Here is a 15,216-nt window from a genome sequence, read left to right on the forward strand (position 1 = left end):
AGATGGCCACATTTTTTTTAATATAAGTTGCATGGTGGCTAAGAAATGTGTGCTTCAATGTTGGAAGAGCCCATCTCCCCCCAACCTTTGAAAAGTGGCTAATGGCACTCGCCTGGTCTCAGACCTGTGAGGAAGAATGACAATGCATTACTTACCGTAAAAGCATTTCTGATGGTTGTATCTGCTTAGATTCACATGCTGTGCATAGGTCCGACATCCAGTGGTCACTGCGGAGTATTGCATTTTGTTTTTCGTAGTCGAAAAGGGGACGTCGACAAGGCGTGTCTGTAACACTATCCCTATAGTGACGTGCGTTGTACCCACAATCCCTCACGCGTCGAGGTCCCTCTGTTTGTATTTTTCTGCCCTGAGGGAGCCTTCTAGACGTGAGTGAGTACAGAAAAGAGAGAAATATAGTAGAGGATGTCTATGTTCCTTCCATCCGAGCGGGGAGGAAGGGCGGGCGCATGTGAATCTAAGCAGATACAACCATCAGAAATGCTTTTACGGTAAGTAATGCATTGTCTTCTGATGTTTGTTAATCTGCTTAGAATCACATGCTGTGCATAGACTAGCGAGCAGTACCCGGAGTTGGCGGTGGGTTAGGAGAAGGAACAGTAGAGAAAAGATGTCTTAATACTGCCTGTCCCACCTGGGAGTCAGATCTAGAGTGTGCATCTTCAGTAGTGTTTTGTAAAGGTGTGCACAGAACTCCAGGTAGCCGCTTTGCAGATGGACTCAAGGGGAACATTTGCAATGAATGCTATGGAAGCCCCAGTGCCTCGAGTGGAATGTGCTCTTGGCTTGAAGGGTAGTTCTCTCTTAGCAAGAGTGTAACAGAGAGTGATGCATTGTACAATCCATCTAGATATAGTGGACTTAGAGACTGCATCTCCTTCTCTTCCTGCTGCCACCGAGACAAAGAACTGATTAGTCTTTCTCAGTGATCTGGTTCTTTCCATGTAGAACATGACAGCTCTGCGTACATCTAGTGTATGCAGACTTTTTTCTCCCAAGCTGGAAGGGTTTTGAAAGAACGTTGGTAGTTCTATAGATTGGTTTACATGAAATTTCGAGATGAATTTTGGTGCAAACCTTGGGTGTGTGCGAAGAACCACCTTATCCTTGTGAACTGATACGAAGGGGTCTAGTACAGAAAGAGCCTGTAGTTCACTTACTCTCCTAATGGAGCAGTCTTAAGAGTGAGGCATTTAAGAGTTGCCTTGTGCATGGGTTCGAAAGGAGTGCCCATGAGTCTAGAAAGTACCACGTTTAAGTCCCATCCGGGAGCTGGGTTAGCTATCAGGGGGTGTATTCGCTTTACCCCTTCCATAAAGGCCTTGATAACTGGTATCTTCCACCACGACACTTTAAGTTGGGAAGTGGTGTATGCAGAAAGTGCCGCTAGGTAGACTTTAATGGAATTAAACACTAGACCTGAATCCAGTAAATGGGTCAAGTACAGAATAATGTTAGTGGCAGAGCAGTCAACCAGGTTGATGTTCTTACTTCTACACCAGATGACGAATCTTTTCCACTTGCTAGAATAGCAGTGGCGAGTATTAGGTTTTCTGGCTTCCCTGAGGATGTCCATACATCTCTGAGGGAGATGTAAATGTCCAAATTCTATGATCTCAGGAGCCAGGCTGCTAAGTTCATGGTCTGAGGGCATGGATGCAGTGTCCTGCCCTTGTCTTGTGACAGCATGTTGTACGGGCAGGGAAGTTTCATTGGGGGAGATAGGGACATCTCCATCAAGTGAGCGAACCATGGCTGCCGGGCCCACATTGGCGCTACTAGTATCATGGTAACCTGCTCTTGGTGCATCTTGTGCACCACTTTGTTGAGGAGGGGAGTCGGGGGAAAGGCGTAAACAAATTTCCCTGACCATTGAATCAACAGACCGTTCCCCTTGGACTGGTTCTGGGGGTACCTGGAGGCGTAACTTTGGCATTGTGAGTTCTCCAGGGTTGCGAACAGGTCTATTTCCGGGAAACCCCATTGCGTGAAGACGTCCAAGACGATGTTTTCGTGTAATTGCCATTCGTACTCTTTGGGTAGGGGGAAGTCTCTGCCGAGTTTGTCTGCTAGCAGATTGAGTTCCCCTGGTACATGTTGTGATAGTAGGAACATGTTGTGTTTGAGAGCCCATTTCCATATATTCTGGGACAGCTTGGACAGTCCTGGAGAGTGAGTGCCCGCTTGCTTGTTGAGATAGTGCATGGCTGTGGTGCTGTCTGTGAGGACCATCACTGTCTTTCCTTGTAAGTGTTCCTGAAAGGCTTTCAGTGCTTTGAACACTGCTAATAGTTCCAGCAGGTTTATATGCTTGGATGCTAAGCTCGGAGTCCACACTCCGTGAGCAGTCTGATGGGATAGGTGAGCCCCCCATCCTGTAAGGGATGCGTCTGTGGTTAGAGTGGCTTCCACTGCGGGTGTGGCAAAAGTTTTCCCTAATAACAGGTTTTCCTTTGTCCACCACCGTAGCGAGAGAACCAAGGCCTGCAAGACCACCACCAGTTCGTCCCATTGTCCGCTGGCCTGACACCACTGGCTGTAGAGCCACTCTTGCATTGGGCGCAGGCGCGCGTGAGGTAATGAATAAATACATGACGCCATCATCCCTAGCAAGCGCATTGCTTTGCGTACCGTCACCTCTCGACCTGCCACATATTGGGGGATCTGAAACAGCATGTTTTGGACCCTCTCGTTGGAGGGGAAGACGAGGCCGTCCTTTGTTCGAATTAGAGCCCCTAGGAATTGTTTGATTTGGGTGGGGTCTAAGCTGGACTTCTTTTCGTTGATGGAGAAGCCCAGTTGGGACGAAAGGTCTACGGTCCTTTGGGTATTGGAGAAGCATGTTTCGTAAGAATCCCCTGTTATGAGCCAGTCATCGAGGTACGGGTAAACCGTGATGGATAATCTGCGCAGGTGGGCCGCTGCCACCGCCAGTACTTTCGTAAATACCCTTGGTGCAGATGCTATCCCGAAGGGTAGTACTCTGAACTGATAGTGTTTGTTCTCTATCTTGAACCTGAGGTATTTTCTGTGCGCTGGCAACATTAAAATATGAAAGTATGCATCTTTCATGTCTAGTGTTGTCATGTAATCCCCCTGTGATAACAGTGGGATTACTTCCTGCAAGGTCACCATACGAAACTTTTGGGGTTTGACAAAGTTGTTCGCTGGGCGCAGATCCAATACAGGGCGCATGGTTAAGTCCTTTTTGGGTAGAAGGAAGTACACTGAATAAATACCTTCTGTTACCTGAGATAGGAGGACAGCATCTATAGCTTCTTTTTTCAGTAGCTCTTCTACTTCTTGAAGAAGAATAGAGAGGTGTTCGGGTGTCATGCGTCGGTTCCGTGGGGGTCTGTATTTCGGGGAACCGTTGAATTCGATGCAGTATCCGTGGGCTATGGTGGATAATACCCAGCGGTCTGACGTTATTCCCTCCCATGCTGAAAGGAACGATGTTAGCCGGCCCCCGACCGGTGATGCATGGGAGGGGACCCGAATCTTTGGGTCATTTGTTGGTATTGGGCGTGGGGCCTTTAGGACTGGAGCCGCGCCCTCTTCCTTTGCCACGACGTTGGCCTCTTTGACTGACCTGGGTGCTTTGGTTAGAGGGCCAGTTGGTAGCAGAGTAAAATTGTTGTTGGCTTTGCTGCTGGCGTTGGCCACGAAAGGAGCGTCTATTGCCATAGTGTCATGATCTCTGCTTCCAAAAGATCAGGACTTGCCCGACTCCCTTGGAAGCAGACCCATAACCCTGGTTCCGAGTGCCAGCCAGTCCCAATTGGGACCTTTTGGACCCTGTCCTGGCGCCAGTGGCACCAGGCTCATAAAGATGCCCAGTCCCAGCGCTGGAAGCGCCGGGCTCATAATGCTTAGGTGGACTTACCTGCAGCAGACCATGCTGCTTACTTACCTGCCAGTTGAACCCCTGATCCTCTTCTGTTTGGGACTACTTTTCCTGTTGGGTGGGGCAGGATCCACTCCCTAGGTTCAGAACACTGGAACTCTTCTGGAAAGCAGGAACTCTTTTCTTACCTAGGCGTGGCTGTGGAAGGAGACACCTAAGCACTACAGGAGGCTATTTAAACCACACCCGATGGATGAATCTTGCTTTGTGTTATTCTGCATTCTCTGCAGCAGAACGCTCATCCTGTCTTCTGCTTCTGATCCTGGGCCTAAGGGAACAAAGGCTTACCATCCTGGAATCCAGTCTTCAGCAGCACCTGTAAAGACAAAGAAAGAACAGGTTAGCACTACGGTCTTCAGTGGCAGCGCATCTCTTACCTGGTCCATCGGCTGTCACCAACGCCTCGCGCTGCATTCCGGCATCTGAAAGACAAAGGCTTACCTACTCTTCGCATGCTCCGGAGGTCTTCGCACTGCATTCCGGCATCTGAAAGACAAAAGCTTACCAGCTCTTCGCACGCTCCGGAGGCCTTCGGCGCTGCATCCAGCATCTGAAAGACAAAAGAAGGTGCGTTTAAAGACATTGGGCAACTTTATTACTCACGTGCCATTACTCCTTCCCACGCAGAATCTAGTGGGTATTCCAGCACCCTTCAGCTTCTCTAAAGCTCCGAACTTGTACCTGCAAGATAAAAGGGACAGTTAGTGCGCATCGTGAAGCAGGCTACAAGCGCTTACTTACGTGCTTCCAGGCGCTTCTATTCCTCACGCGGGTTCGATCCTCAACTTTCATCAGCCCGCCATCCGCCATCGCCGGAACCCTGCAAAACAAGAGATAGCATTACAAAAGACTTTTAAGACATTTGAAGTGCCCAGAACTTACCGTTCGTGCAGTTAACGACGGACAGCAGTCCTCTGAGGTCAAGAGGCCTGCACCCTTATCCAGTGAAGTAACTGGTTACGGCACCCTGCCCCGAGGCAGATGGAGAGCTCGGCGTTCACTTACCTAAGGTGAGGGCGTTAACCTTTGGGGTTCTACAGGAGAAGAGAAAGGGAAGAGGAGAGAGGCACCCAATAACCCCAGTTCATTAATCCCATATTTTCTATCTGCAGACATCTTACTCTTCGAGTCAGACATACAGTGCACAGAGGTCCAGCCCAAAGAGCCAACCGTGTGTTACACATCACCTTTGAAGATACGGCATTCACCCAGTCAAGATCGGCGCCTCTGCGGGAATCAGGTGAGCGTTACAGATAGCTGCGTCTGTTAGGAGGCCTAGAAATTTGGTCAAGAGTCTTGATGGTATCAAACTCCTTCTTCGCATGTTCTGGGGCCTCATCAACTGCTTTCCCAAACAGATGTTTTTGCTCTATGGGCTTATTTATTAGGGAAGCCTGGGTTTCTGACTTAAATCCCGAATTGCGCAGCCAGACATGGCGTTTGAGAAGTATTCCCTGAACCAGGGAGCGGCCAGCTGTCTCTGCGGCATCTAAGGAGTTCTTTACGATGCCCTGGTTTACAAGAGTTCCCTCTGATATAGTAGCCAACAGGCGTGAACGCAGGGGTTCTGGTGCATCCTCTGCTTCGCTGCGCAGCTTGCTCCACTGTGCATCTGCGTAGCTAGCTAGTAGGGAATTGTTATTCGCGATCCTGGTTGAGAAGGCGGCGGATGTCGTGATTCTCTTCCCAAGTGCATAGAGCTTATTGCCCTCTTTGTCAGGTGGTCCCTCACTAGTAGATAGTGGTACCCCCGCTCTCTTTCTTGTGTTAGTCACTACCAGAGAGTCCGGAATAGAATGTCCCCTGATGTACAAAGGGTCAGAAGACGAAGGGCTGAAGAGCTTTTCTATCCGAGGGTTGACCCCACTGACTAAGGCCGGATTGGAAAGGGAAGGAGTTATTCTTCTCTTTATAGAAGCCAGGAGCGGAATGGACTGGCTGACCGGGGCTTTTTCTTTAATAACCTTTTCTACAAAGTCTATGTCCGGAAGGGTTTCCCCTGTGTCTATTTCAAAATGCGCTACTGCCTTGCGCAATAGTGCATTAAGTGAAGGCTGGTCATCTATGGGGGAGGTGTTCCCAATAGGTGAGTCCTTGGGAGGAGAGGGATGAAAGACATCAGGGTCTGAGTGCACTGATGGGGAGTGCCAGGGCTGTGAGGTAGCTGTATCTTCTTCAAAAGCTCCTGCGCTAGTGTAAGGGTCTTCCTCAAACCTCTCCTCCTCAAGTTCTTCCTCTCCACCTAAACACTCCTCATCTTCCTGGAGGTATTGCTCCTCTTCAGTGAGGTCATATGCATCTGTAGAAGGGGGAAACAGCCTAGGAATCTTGACCCTAGGGTCATCCTGGGTCCATTCTCTTGGTCTTTTGGTGTGGGTGGGTTTTGGCTACCTAAAAACCTCTCCATCTTTTCCATACAAGAATGGAGTCTTTGCAGGGTCTCATGGGGAACCCCTGAATAGTCTAGAGGGGGGAAATCAGTGTTTTCACCTTCAAAACGCTTCGAACGCTCCCACAACGTCGACAAAAGGTTTCCGTCGCCCTCAGAAAAGCCCTCCGGTAGTTCGGAAGTGCCTTTAGATGGATGGGGCAGTTCCTGGCTACTCGTGCTTTTTCGGCGTTTCTATATCCTTGGGTGCGGCATTAGACGTTTGTTTCGTTGTCCGGTTACGTTTGTCCTCGGAAACAATTCTCGGCAGACTCTCGACGACGAGTTCGTCAGTCGAGGGTTCTGGAGTCGGCGTTGCCTGCGTTGCGCGTTGTTTTTCGACGGCCGCTCTATGGAGCGTTACGTCGGATGTTTTTGAGGAAGCGCCCGTATTAGATAAAAGCCCAATCGCTGATCGCGGCTGCGTTTGCGGGTGGGGCTTGAGACCCTTGCGGTCTGAGGTCGACGCCGGAGTGCCCTGCGTCCCCTTCGGCGCTGGTGGATCCTTCGTCCTGGACGAAGAAGAGCCGTGGGTTGTGTGCTTAGGCCTATGGGGTCTGTGTGCGTCCTTGTCGCCGGGGTGTTCATCCCCCATAAGCAGGGCGTGAGCCGAGCCCGTCGGGGCCGGGGACGGACGTCGAGGAGCGCGAGCGCTCCTTCTGGGGGTTAAAGACTTCCGTAACGGAAGTCGAGTTATCACCCTCCTCGTCACTTTCTGTAACAGCGGCGGCGGGTGAGGAAACTGACTTCGACATCGCGTAGTCCGCCCACCTCTTAACTTTCTGTTCTTTAAGAGTTCTTGGTTTCAAGAGCTTACAGGCCGCGCAGCTGTCCTCTTTATGATCGAGGGGCAAGCAACGATTACAGAGCTTGTGTTTGTCCTTCCAAGTATATTTGCCCCTACAGCGTGGGCAAAACTTAAAGGGTGTCCTCTCCATAGCTGAGGCAATAAAAACTGGTGATAACAACCCCAAGGGAAAGATAGGGGAGAAAGAAAGACATTCTCGACGAGAAGGTAAAAGTTGGAAACCCCCACTCTCCCTACTGTATGTTGGCCGGCGAGGCCTGGCCACGTGTTCGGCAGCGCCGAAGGATCTCCTCCGTCTCTTCTCCTCCGTCGAAAACTTGCTCGGCGGAGAAACAGCTTCACAGCTAACGTCGAGGGGAGGGATCTTTTAACAGTAAGTATATATTAAGGACCGAGGTCCGTAGTAATTGTTTAGCAATGTCTCTCTAGGAGCTCCGCGTAAGGCGACCATAAGCTGGGCGGAAAAAAACAATCTGAGGGACCTCGACGCGTGAGGGATTGTGGGTACAACGCACGTCACTATAGGGATAGTGTTACAGACACGCCTTGTCGACGTCCCCTTTTCGACTACGAAAAACAAAATGCAATACTCCGCAGTGACCACTGGATGTCGGACCTATGCACAGCATGTGATTCTAAGCAGATTAACAAACATCAGAAATATTAATACGCTCCCACTGCACTCCCGCCCCAAGAATGTGTGGTCTGCCTTTAATACCTACCTTATAAGACAAATCGTTGGAGCTTCTGGAACGTCCTCACCTCAGGCCATGTGAGCGTAATTTGTAATGCCAGGGTGAGCCATAGCTATCAGTCCTCAAGGAAAGTAATACCTTGCTTTGTATGAACTCTGAAATGTATATGTGAATCGTGTTTTATGCTCCGTTATATGTGTTTGCTGTACACTTCTGCCAAAAAATAAAACTTTACAACAAAAAAAATAGTTTCTGGTCCCTATGCAGGGATGCACACAGTATGGAAGAAAAAGTACAATATGTAGTAATAAGTCATGATTTGATCACTTGTTACATCATGAATGATCATGCCAGAAGTACATGCAAATAAGCGAGTATGTTGCAACTGAATAACTTACTGTTTACAGTGCACACCAAAGTCTTCTATTTTATTTAGTGGAATAGTCTGGTACTCCGATGGGCCTTCATCTGGAGGCTTATAACCCTGAAATAAAAAAATAAAACAAAATATTTATATAAATATACACACACATAGTTTTGGGGACCAGATATGTGCTAATAAAAGCAGGACTCAACAAGGAATAAGTTAAAGGTTTCATAACTATAAGGCGGTTTCTATACTTTGCTGACTCTTACTGTGGTGCCTAGAAGTGAGCTGCATTACCCATAACGTTACAGGCAGTGACTGCAGGGCGGATAGCACTTTGAGCTCCCCACTCCTCTATTATAGCGGCAGTCTCGCGCTGAAGCGGTACGAAAGTGACATGTATGTCACCATCACACAGTCATCCAGAGAACAGAAATTGACAATCTACGCAAATGGGCCAGTGCCCTGAACGATGAGGAAAGATTGAAAGTAGTAACAGAATGCATGATCTTGACTCCCAACAACATCAAGTACGATCTTGGCCATCCCAGGAGTTGTGCTATAAAAGTCATTTAAGTACTGGCTATCACCAATGCTAAACTTACTACTCCACTCCCAGCTGCCAAAATAACTGATTATTTTCACTCCAGACATGATGTTTCGGGTATGAGTTCCTCACTCTTAGCACTCAAACTTAATACGAAATTGGCATGCACAGGTACGAAAACGATACAAGAAATTGCTCAATCTGTATGTTTAATGGAGGACAATCTAGCAGCCTACAATTCTGTTAACTTGTTCTTAGATGTTGAAAACACCAATTCGGAAGGTACCGTTGCTATTAATGAGGCTAAACCTACTTTTAACCCTGTGTCCAGTAATGATGCCTTTCTGCCTTCACATCAAAAAACCAGTTAAATATTGATATTCATCAACAAAACATGAATTCTCAAGATAAAAGTTTATTACTGACCCCTTTAGTGGATCTAAAGGAGGGAGGACACAGACTCTGAGGATGTGCCAAGGGTATTTATTCAATAATACTATGAAGGCCCAACTAACCCTATGGCAATGGGGTATTCCCTTACCTATATGAATAACTAAGGTGCCCAGCAGTAGTCTGAAAGTCCAAAAGAAATATGCCCTCTAGAATAAAGGCTAACTGACCCAACAACCAGCGTAACAAACTAAGGTCAGGAGAATTACTCCTTCTCTTGATGTGTGCTTCACGCACTTCTCTTGGTAATTAGAAATGTTTAAATAATCTTTCATGACTTTTCTTATCAGGTAGTGTAGCTCACTCATGAGATTAGAAATGGCTTTCCTTGACTCTTGTCAAATCCTTGGGTCAATCCTCTTTTTTAAATTAATTTTATTAATTTTATTTCAACAAACAATACAAACCAGACTTGCAGTGCATATAGTGACATTTTAAGTATATATCGCTTCATCATGTCCACCGCCTCTCCCCCCCCCCATTTCGAACCTACTCCCTTTCATGTTCTATTTCTGCGCCTTGTAATAGGGATTCCTCTTCCATTGTTTCCGGTGGGTCTTGCATTAGCCCAAATAACTCTGCTATTAGTAGTTTCCAGGCTATCAGGGTCTCAGCCTCCTCCTCCCCTCCGGCATTACTTGCTTCTTGCCATACCGTAGTTTCCGCTTCAGCCCATTTCTGTAGGTCTTTCCACCATTCTTCTATTCGTGGTCTATGACATGCCTTCCACCCCATAGCAATTCTCTTTGCAAGTGCATACGCTAGGTCTTTTAGTTTACTTACATGCTTGAGTTTACGTGGTCTAGGAAACCCTCCCATCAAGCAGGCCCACACTGTCCACCACAATCTTGATTCCTTTTTCCGCTAGCCTGTGTGCCACTTCACCCCAAAAATCGCTCAATGACTGGGCATGACCAGAACATAAGCACCATTCCGGCATTTTCCTCATCAAATTTGGGACGTGCTCGTCGTCCTGCGTTTTAGAATTTAGCTATTCTCTGGGGTGTCATATACGCCCTATGTGTTATGTATAATTGTATCTGTTGTAGTTTTGCATTCCTTGACACTTTATTGTGGTACCCTTGGGCTCGTTCCCACATCCTATCACTCATTGGGGCTCCCACCTCTTCCCAGTCCTGTCTCAGTTGTGCCACTTCCTTTCCCACTTTGGACATCATCAGCTCATATATTCTAGTTATCTCATGTCCCCCCTCTGCTATGTCATACATTGTATCTATGGTGGTGTCCGATTCTTCTTCTAGTACTACTTCTGACCATGTCTCCTTGATTCTCTGCACCACTCTATGGTATGTGATATACTTGCCCGCATGCAACCCGGTTTCCTCCTCCAACACTTCAAAGTCCCTTATATTCCCCTCCTGCCATATATCGCCCATTGTTGCTATCCCCACCCAATGTTTCTTAATCATCATCCTTAGTTGCTTTTCTTTACCCGCCAGCACCACAAGTGGTACCTGCGGGGAACACGGGAATGGATTCTCCATCAACTGGCAGGCCCTGCGCCACATCCTCCAACCAAGTATCATCTTTGGACGCCCTTACATGTCTGGCTTAGGCAGCCACATCATTTCCTTTAGGAAGAATGGAGCACAGTCCTGTTGGAACAGCCTAGACTCCGAGGTTGACTCTTCAGAGAGCCATTTAGCTACATATTGCAGCTGGCTTGCTATGTAATACATTTCATAGTTTGGCAGTTTTATACCCCCTTTCTCATGTGAGTTTTGTAGCTTCCAAAGGGCCACTCTATTCCTCGTCCCATGCCAAAGGAAATCCCTGTACCTGCCATCTAACCTAGCAAAGAACCGCCTTGTTATCCGGTATGGGATGTTCCCAAAATAGTGCAAGAGTCTTGGTAGGACCACCATTTTCAACATTGCCCCTCACCTCATCATCGCCAAGGGTAGCTTCACCCAGAACTTCATGCCATTTTCAATTTTCTTGATTGTTTCCTCTGTATTATACTGGTGTTACTCTTTCACCATATAGTATACATCTATCCCAAGATAGATAAACGTGCTAACCTCCCATGGTATCTGTAGCACCGGTAGCTGTTCTAACGGGATCCCTTTGTACCTGCCCAATGGAAATATACTGGATTTTTGGGGGTTCACGGCAATACCAGACAGCCTTGCATATCTCTCCATCACTTCCAGAATGTGCTGGAGGTTTTCTTCCGGGTGCCGTAAATACAGCAACATGGCATCTGCATACAAAGAGATTAAATGCGGTTCCCCTCCTACGGCGATGCCTATCATGTCGTACTGTTGCCTCGGGTATATCGCCAGGGGTTCTAGGGCCAAAATATACAACATAGGAGACCACGGGCATCCCTGCATAGAGCCCCTACAAAGTTGCCACCTCTGATATCACTGCTCCTGTTTTAACTCTAGCCAGCGGCTCGCTATATAACATTTTAGCCCACTGTAGGTACCCGGGCCCTATCCCATAACCAGCCAAGGGCGCCATCAGCCACGGCCATTTGACTGAGTCAAAGGCCTTTATTGCGTCTAACGATACAATTGCCAATTCACCTTCGTTCTCACTTGCATGCTCAACGACTCGACGGAGCCGCCTAAGATTGTTGGATATGTTCCTGTTTGGGACATAGCCAGTCTGGTCCGGATGTATTAGTTTACCAATAACCCTCCTCATTCTGTTTGCCAAGACAGCTGTCAATATTTTATTGTCCCGATTTAGCATTGATAGGGGTCTGTATGAGCCGCAGTTGTGACCAGGCTTATTAAGTTTGGGAAGCGGTATAATTATTGCTTCCCTAAGGGACTCTGGTAGCCTTCCCACTTCGTATGCTTCATTCAGCATCTCTAAAAGCGGGGAGGAGCACCTCGTCCTTATATATGTTTCATAAAATTCGCTTGGGAGTCTGTCGGTCCCCGGAGTCCTGCTGGTGGGCAACTGCCTCACTACCTCTTCCAATTCCTCTAAAATAATCGGAGCGCCCAGCTCCTCTCGTTCTTCAACGTTGATCTGCGGCAGTCCTATGGCCTCTAGTGTTTCTACTATTTCTTTACGATCAATTTCCTCATCATCTCCATACAGGAGTCTGCAATACCTGGTTAACTCCTTCTTGGGTGTCCAATATGCACCCATCATCCCACGTTATCGTTCTGATTGTGGGCCTGGGGGTTTCACTCTTGTATAGCCATTCCAAGACCCTCCCTAGTTTGTCCCCCCCCCCTACATGCTGTCTCTCTATATACTTTTTATAGTTAAGATTGCACAGTCTCTCCCAGTGGCCCGCACATTTCTGCTGCAGTCTAAGTATTACTTCATTATCTTCCTTGGTATTACATCCCCCACTTAACGCTCTAACTCCCTCTCCATATCTTGCAGTTCAGCCAGGATCCCTCCTTGTAGCCCCTTGAACTTAGCTATAGCTACCCCCCTCATCACCTCTTTAAAGGCCTCCCAAAGTGTACCCTCTGTTTTTACACTGCCAGTATTGATCTCAAAGTAGTTTATTTCCTTCCTCATATCCTCCCTAAAAATTGTGTCTTTCAGCGCCTCTGCTCTGAGGCGCCATGTCAGAATCTTTGCTCTCAGGGGTCAATATTGCCACCCCAGGATTAATGGCGAATGGTCTGAGAGGACCATGGCTTTATATTCCGTCTGCGTTATCTTAGTCATTAACTCCTGTGTAGCAAACATATAATCCAACCTAGTATGTAGATTTTGTGGAGCTGAATAGTGCGAATATTGTCTCTCTGGGGGGTGGTGTGACCTCCATACATCCTCGAACCTGAAATCCTCCAGCAGTGTCTGCAGTGCTCTAGCGGCTGGGGTGGGTCTATCCATTTTACCATCTGATCTACCTACCTTAGGGTTTAACACGTAATTAAAGTCTCCTCCCCAAATCACCGCCCCTCCCAGGCACATACTGAGTTTGTTACATAAGGTTCTAAAATATGCCGCCGTATTTTGGTTCGGGGCGTACATGTTTATAATGCTTTCCACCAGCCCTCTCATTAGGACCATCCTCCCATCTGCCTCAACTGTAGACTAACAGCTGAAACGGGACATGCGGCGCCATCCAGATGATCACTCCCCTAGCATAAGCCGAATATGATGCACCCACTACGGTCCCCCTCCTTTTCTTTCGGATCATCTCCATCTTATCCTGCGTAAGGTGAGTCTCCTGAAGCAGGGCTATATCCACAATCTGTCTGCGTAGATACAGCATGACCTTATTCCTCTTTAGATCGCTATTGAGCCCTCTGACGTTCCAAGTAATTATTTTAAGATCCCCCATGGCGTGTTAGGGTCCCGCTCCTCCCACCACAAGTGCAGTCCATGACCAAATATATTTCCCTTCTGTGTAGGCTCGTTTCCCCAACTTAAACTTCCCCAAACTAAAAACACTTCAAACTTCCCTCCCCTCCCCTCCCCTCCCACTTCCCTTCCCTTCCCTGCCCTACCCCAACTCACTCCCCTCTCCACCCCAACACCCTTCCCAACTGTTGCCCAGCTCCATCCTGGATCTCAGTCACCCCCGCATCTAGCCCTTTTCTGGCACTAGCCTGGACTCACGGACCAGCAGGGAGAAGTCGCCCTAATGGCGGTCCTACTACAACTCCCAGGGGTAGGTTGTCTCCATCTTGCTGCACCTGTTTGCTTCAAATTAGACACGCTTAGTGCTACCCAATTTACTTTTGCATTTTATATTCTAGTCCAACAAGTCCAAGTGTCCCATGTTACAATTTTCGATATCTGTCTTCGCCCCGCCCCTGTTATCTGTACTACAGTCTTTTTCGGGCACCCCCCCCATCCTTTTATCATACATGATGTATCCCCATCACTTATCGTGATCCTCGCGATCTTGCACCCAGTCTCGTTCCAGACAGCCCTGCGTATCCAGCCATGCCGCCGCATCCTCCAGGGTGTCAAAAAATAAATACGCCCTGCATTTGTGCAAGGCTTTGAGCTTTGCGGGATACAAAAGCATGTACTTGATTCCAGCTGTGCGCAGTCTCCTCTTGATCGCCACATAGCTATAATGCTGTCTCTGCACCAGCATGGTGTAATCAGGATATGCTGTGATGGTTGCAGGTGCCCTTTTTATCGTTCCACCTTTGCGAAAGTACTCCAAGATCTTCTCTCTATCTTTATAGTTCAAGAGCTTTGCTATTATTGCTCGATGGGGGGGCTCCGGGTCGTGGTTTCCTCATCAGGGCTATGTGTGCTCGCTCAACAGTAAATCCTGGTGAAAGCTTGTCGGCTCTTATCTCTTGCAGGATCATATTCTCCACGTAGTCCGTGGGGTCTTGGCCTTCCTCCCCCTCCGGCAGGCCGACCACACACATGTTACGTCTCGCTCTCACTTCAGCCTCCTCCACTCGGTTCTCGAGGTTGGCCACCTGTTGCTTCAGTATGTGGACTTACTTTGTATTGCTTGTGCTGGTTTCTGTATTGGTTTTCACTGCACTCTCTAGGCCGCTTGTTCTTTCCGCCAGCGCTCTCACATCTTGTCGCAGCAGGTTGACCTCTATTCCCACTGCATCTATTTTGGTTTCCAGAGCGGTTCTTAGGTCTGCCATCGCTGTTCCCCACAAGGCTTTTAACTCTGTGATGGCTGTTAGGATCAGGTGGTCCTCTTTTGCCGGGGATACTTCCGCAGGTGCGGCTACTGCACCCTGTGCCGGGGTCGTAGAGGTCTGTTGCGTCTTGGCAAAAACATCCATTGTGGGTTGTTTGCTCTTGGTCTTGCCTCCTCTTACCGACACTGTGCAGCCCTGCCTATATACCGAGGTCCAACTCTTCTGTAGCGTGCAAGTTCTGCTTCTCCGTTCTTCCTTCTACGTGGTTGCAGCTCTCTGCGGCACTGCCTGGCCTATATGGCTCTTGCGCCTCGTCCCATTCCCCTTTGTGGGGGCTACACCTCTTGCTCTCGAGGGCAGCCAGTGCCTTTTTACGCTGTTTATGTACTGCGCCCTTCGGTCTGCGTGGCGCTTATGTCTCCA

At 48.3% G+C, this 15,216-nt stretch overlaps 1 protein-coding gene across 2 annotated transcripts in view; it reads right to left on the bottom strand.

Moving 5' to 3' along the window:
* Positions 1 to 15,216, bottom strand: part of COPS5 (COP9 signalosome subunit 5) — a 404,773-nt gene that overhangs the window by 117,881 nt on the left and 271,676 nt on the right. For both annotated transcript variants that reach the window (XM_069621144.1, XM_069621143.1), the window contains one exon: positions 8,255 to 8,340. In XM_069621144.1, coding sequence (XP_069477245.1) covers positions 8,255 to 8,340 — 86 coding nt within the window. The remainder of the gene's footprint in view (positions 1 to 8,254; positions 8,341 to 15,216) is intronic.

The sequence above is a fragment of the Ambystoma mexicanum genome, chromosome 5q (genome assembly GCF_040938575.1).
Source record: "Ambystoma mexicanum isolate Mex_15411 chromosome 5q, UKY_AmexF1_1, whole genome shotgun sequence".
In the NCBI taxonomy this organism is placed as follows: domain Eukaryota; kingdom Metazoa; phylum Chordata; class Amphibia; order Caudata; family Ambystomatidae; genus Ambystoma; species Ambystoma mexicanum.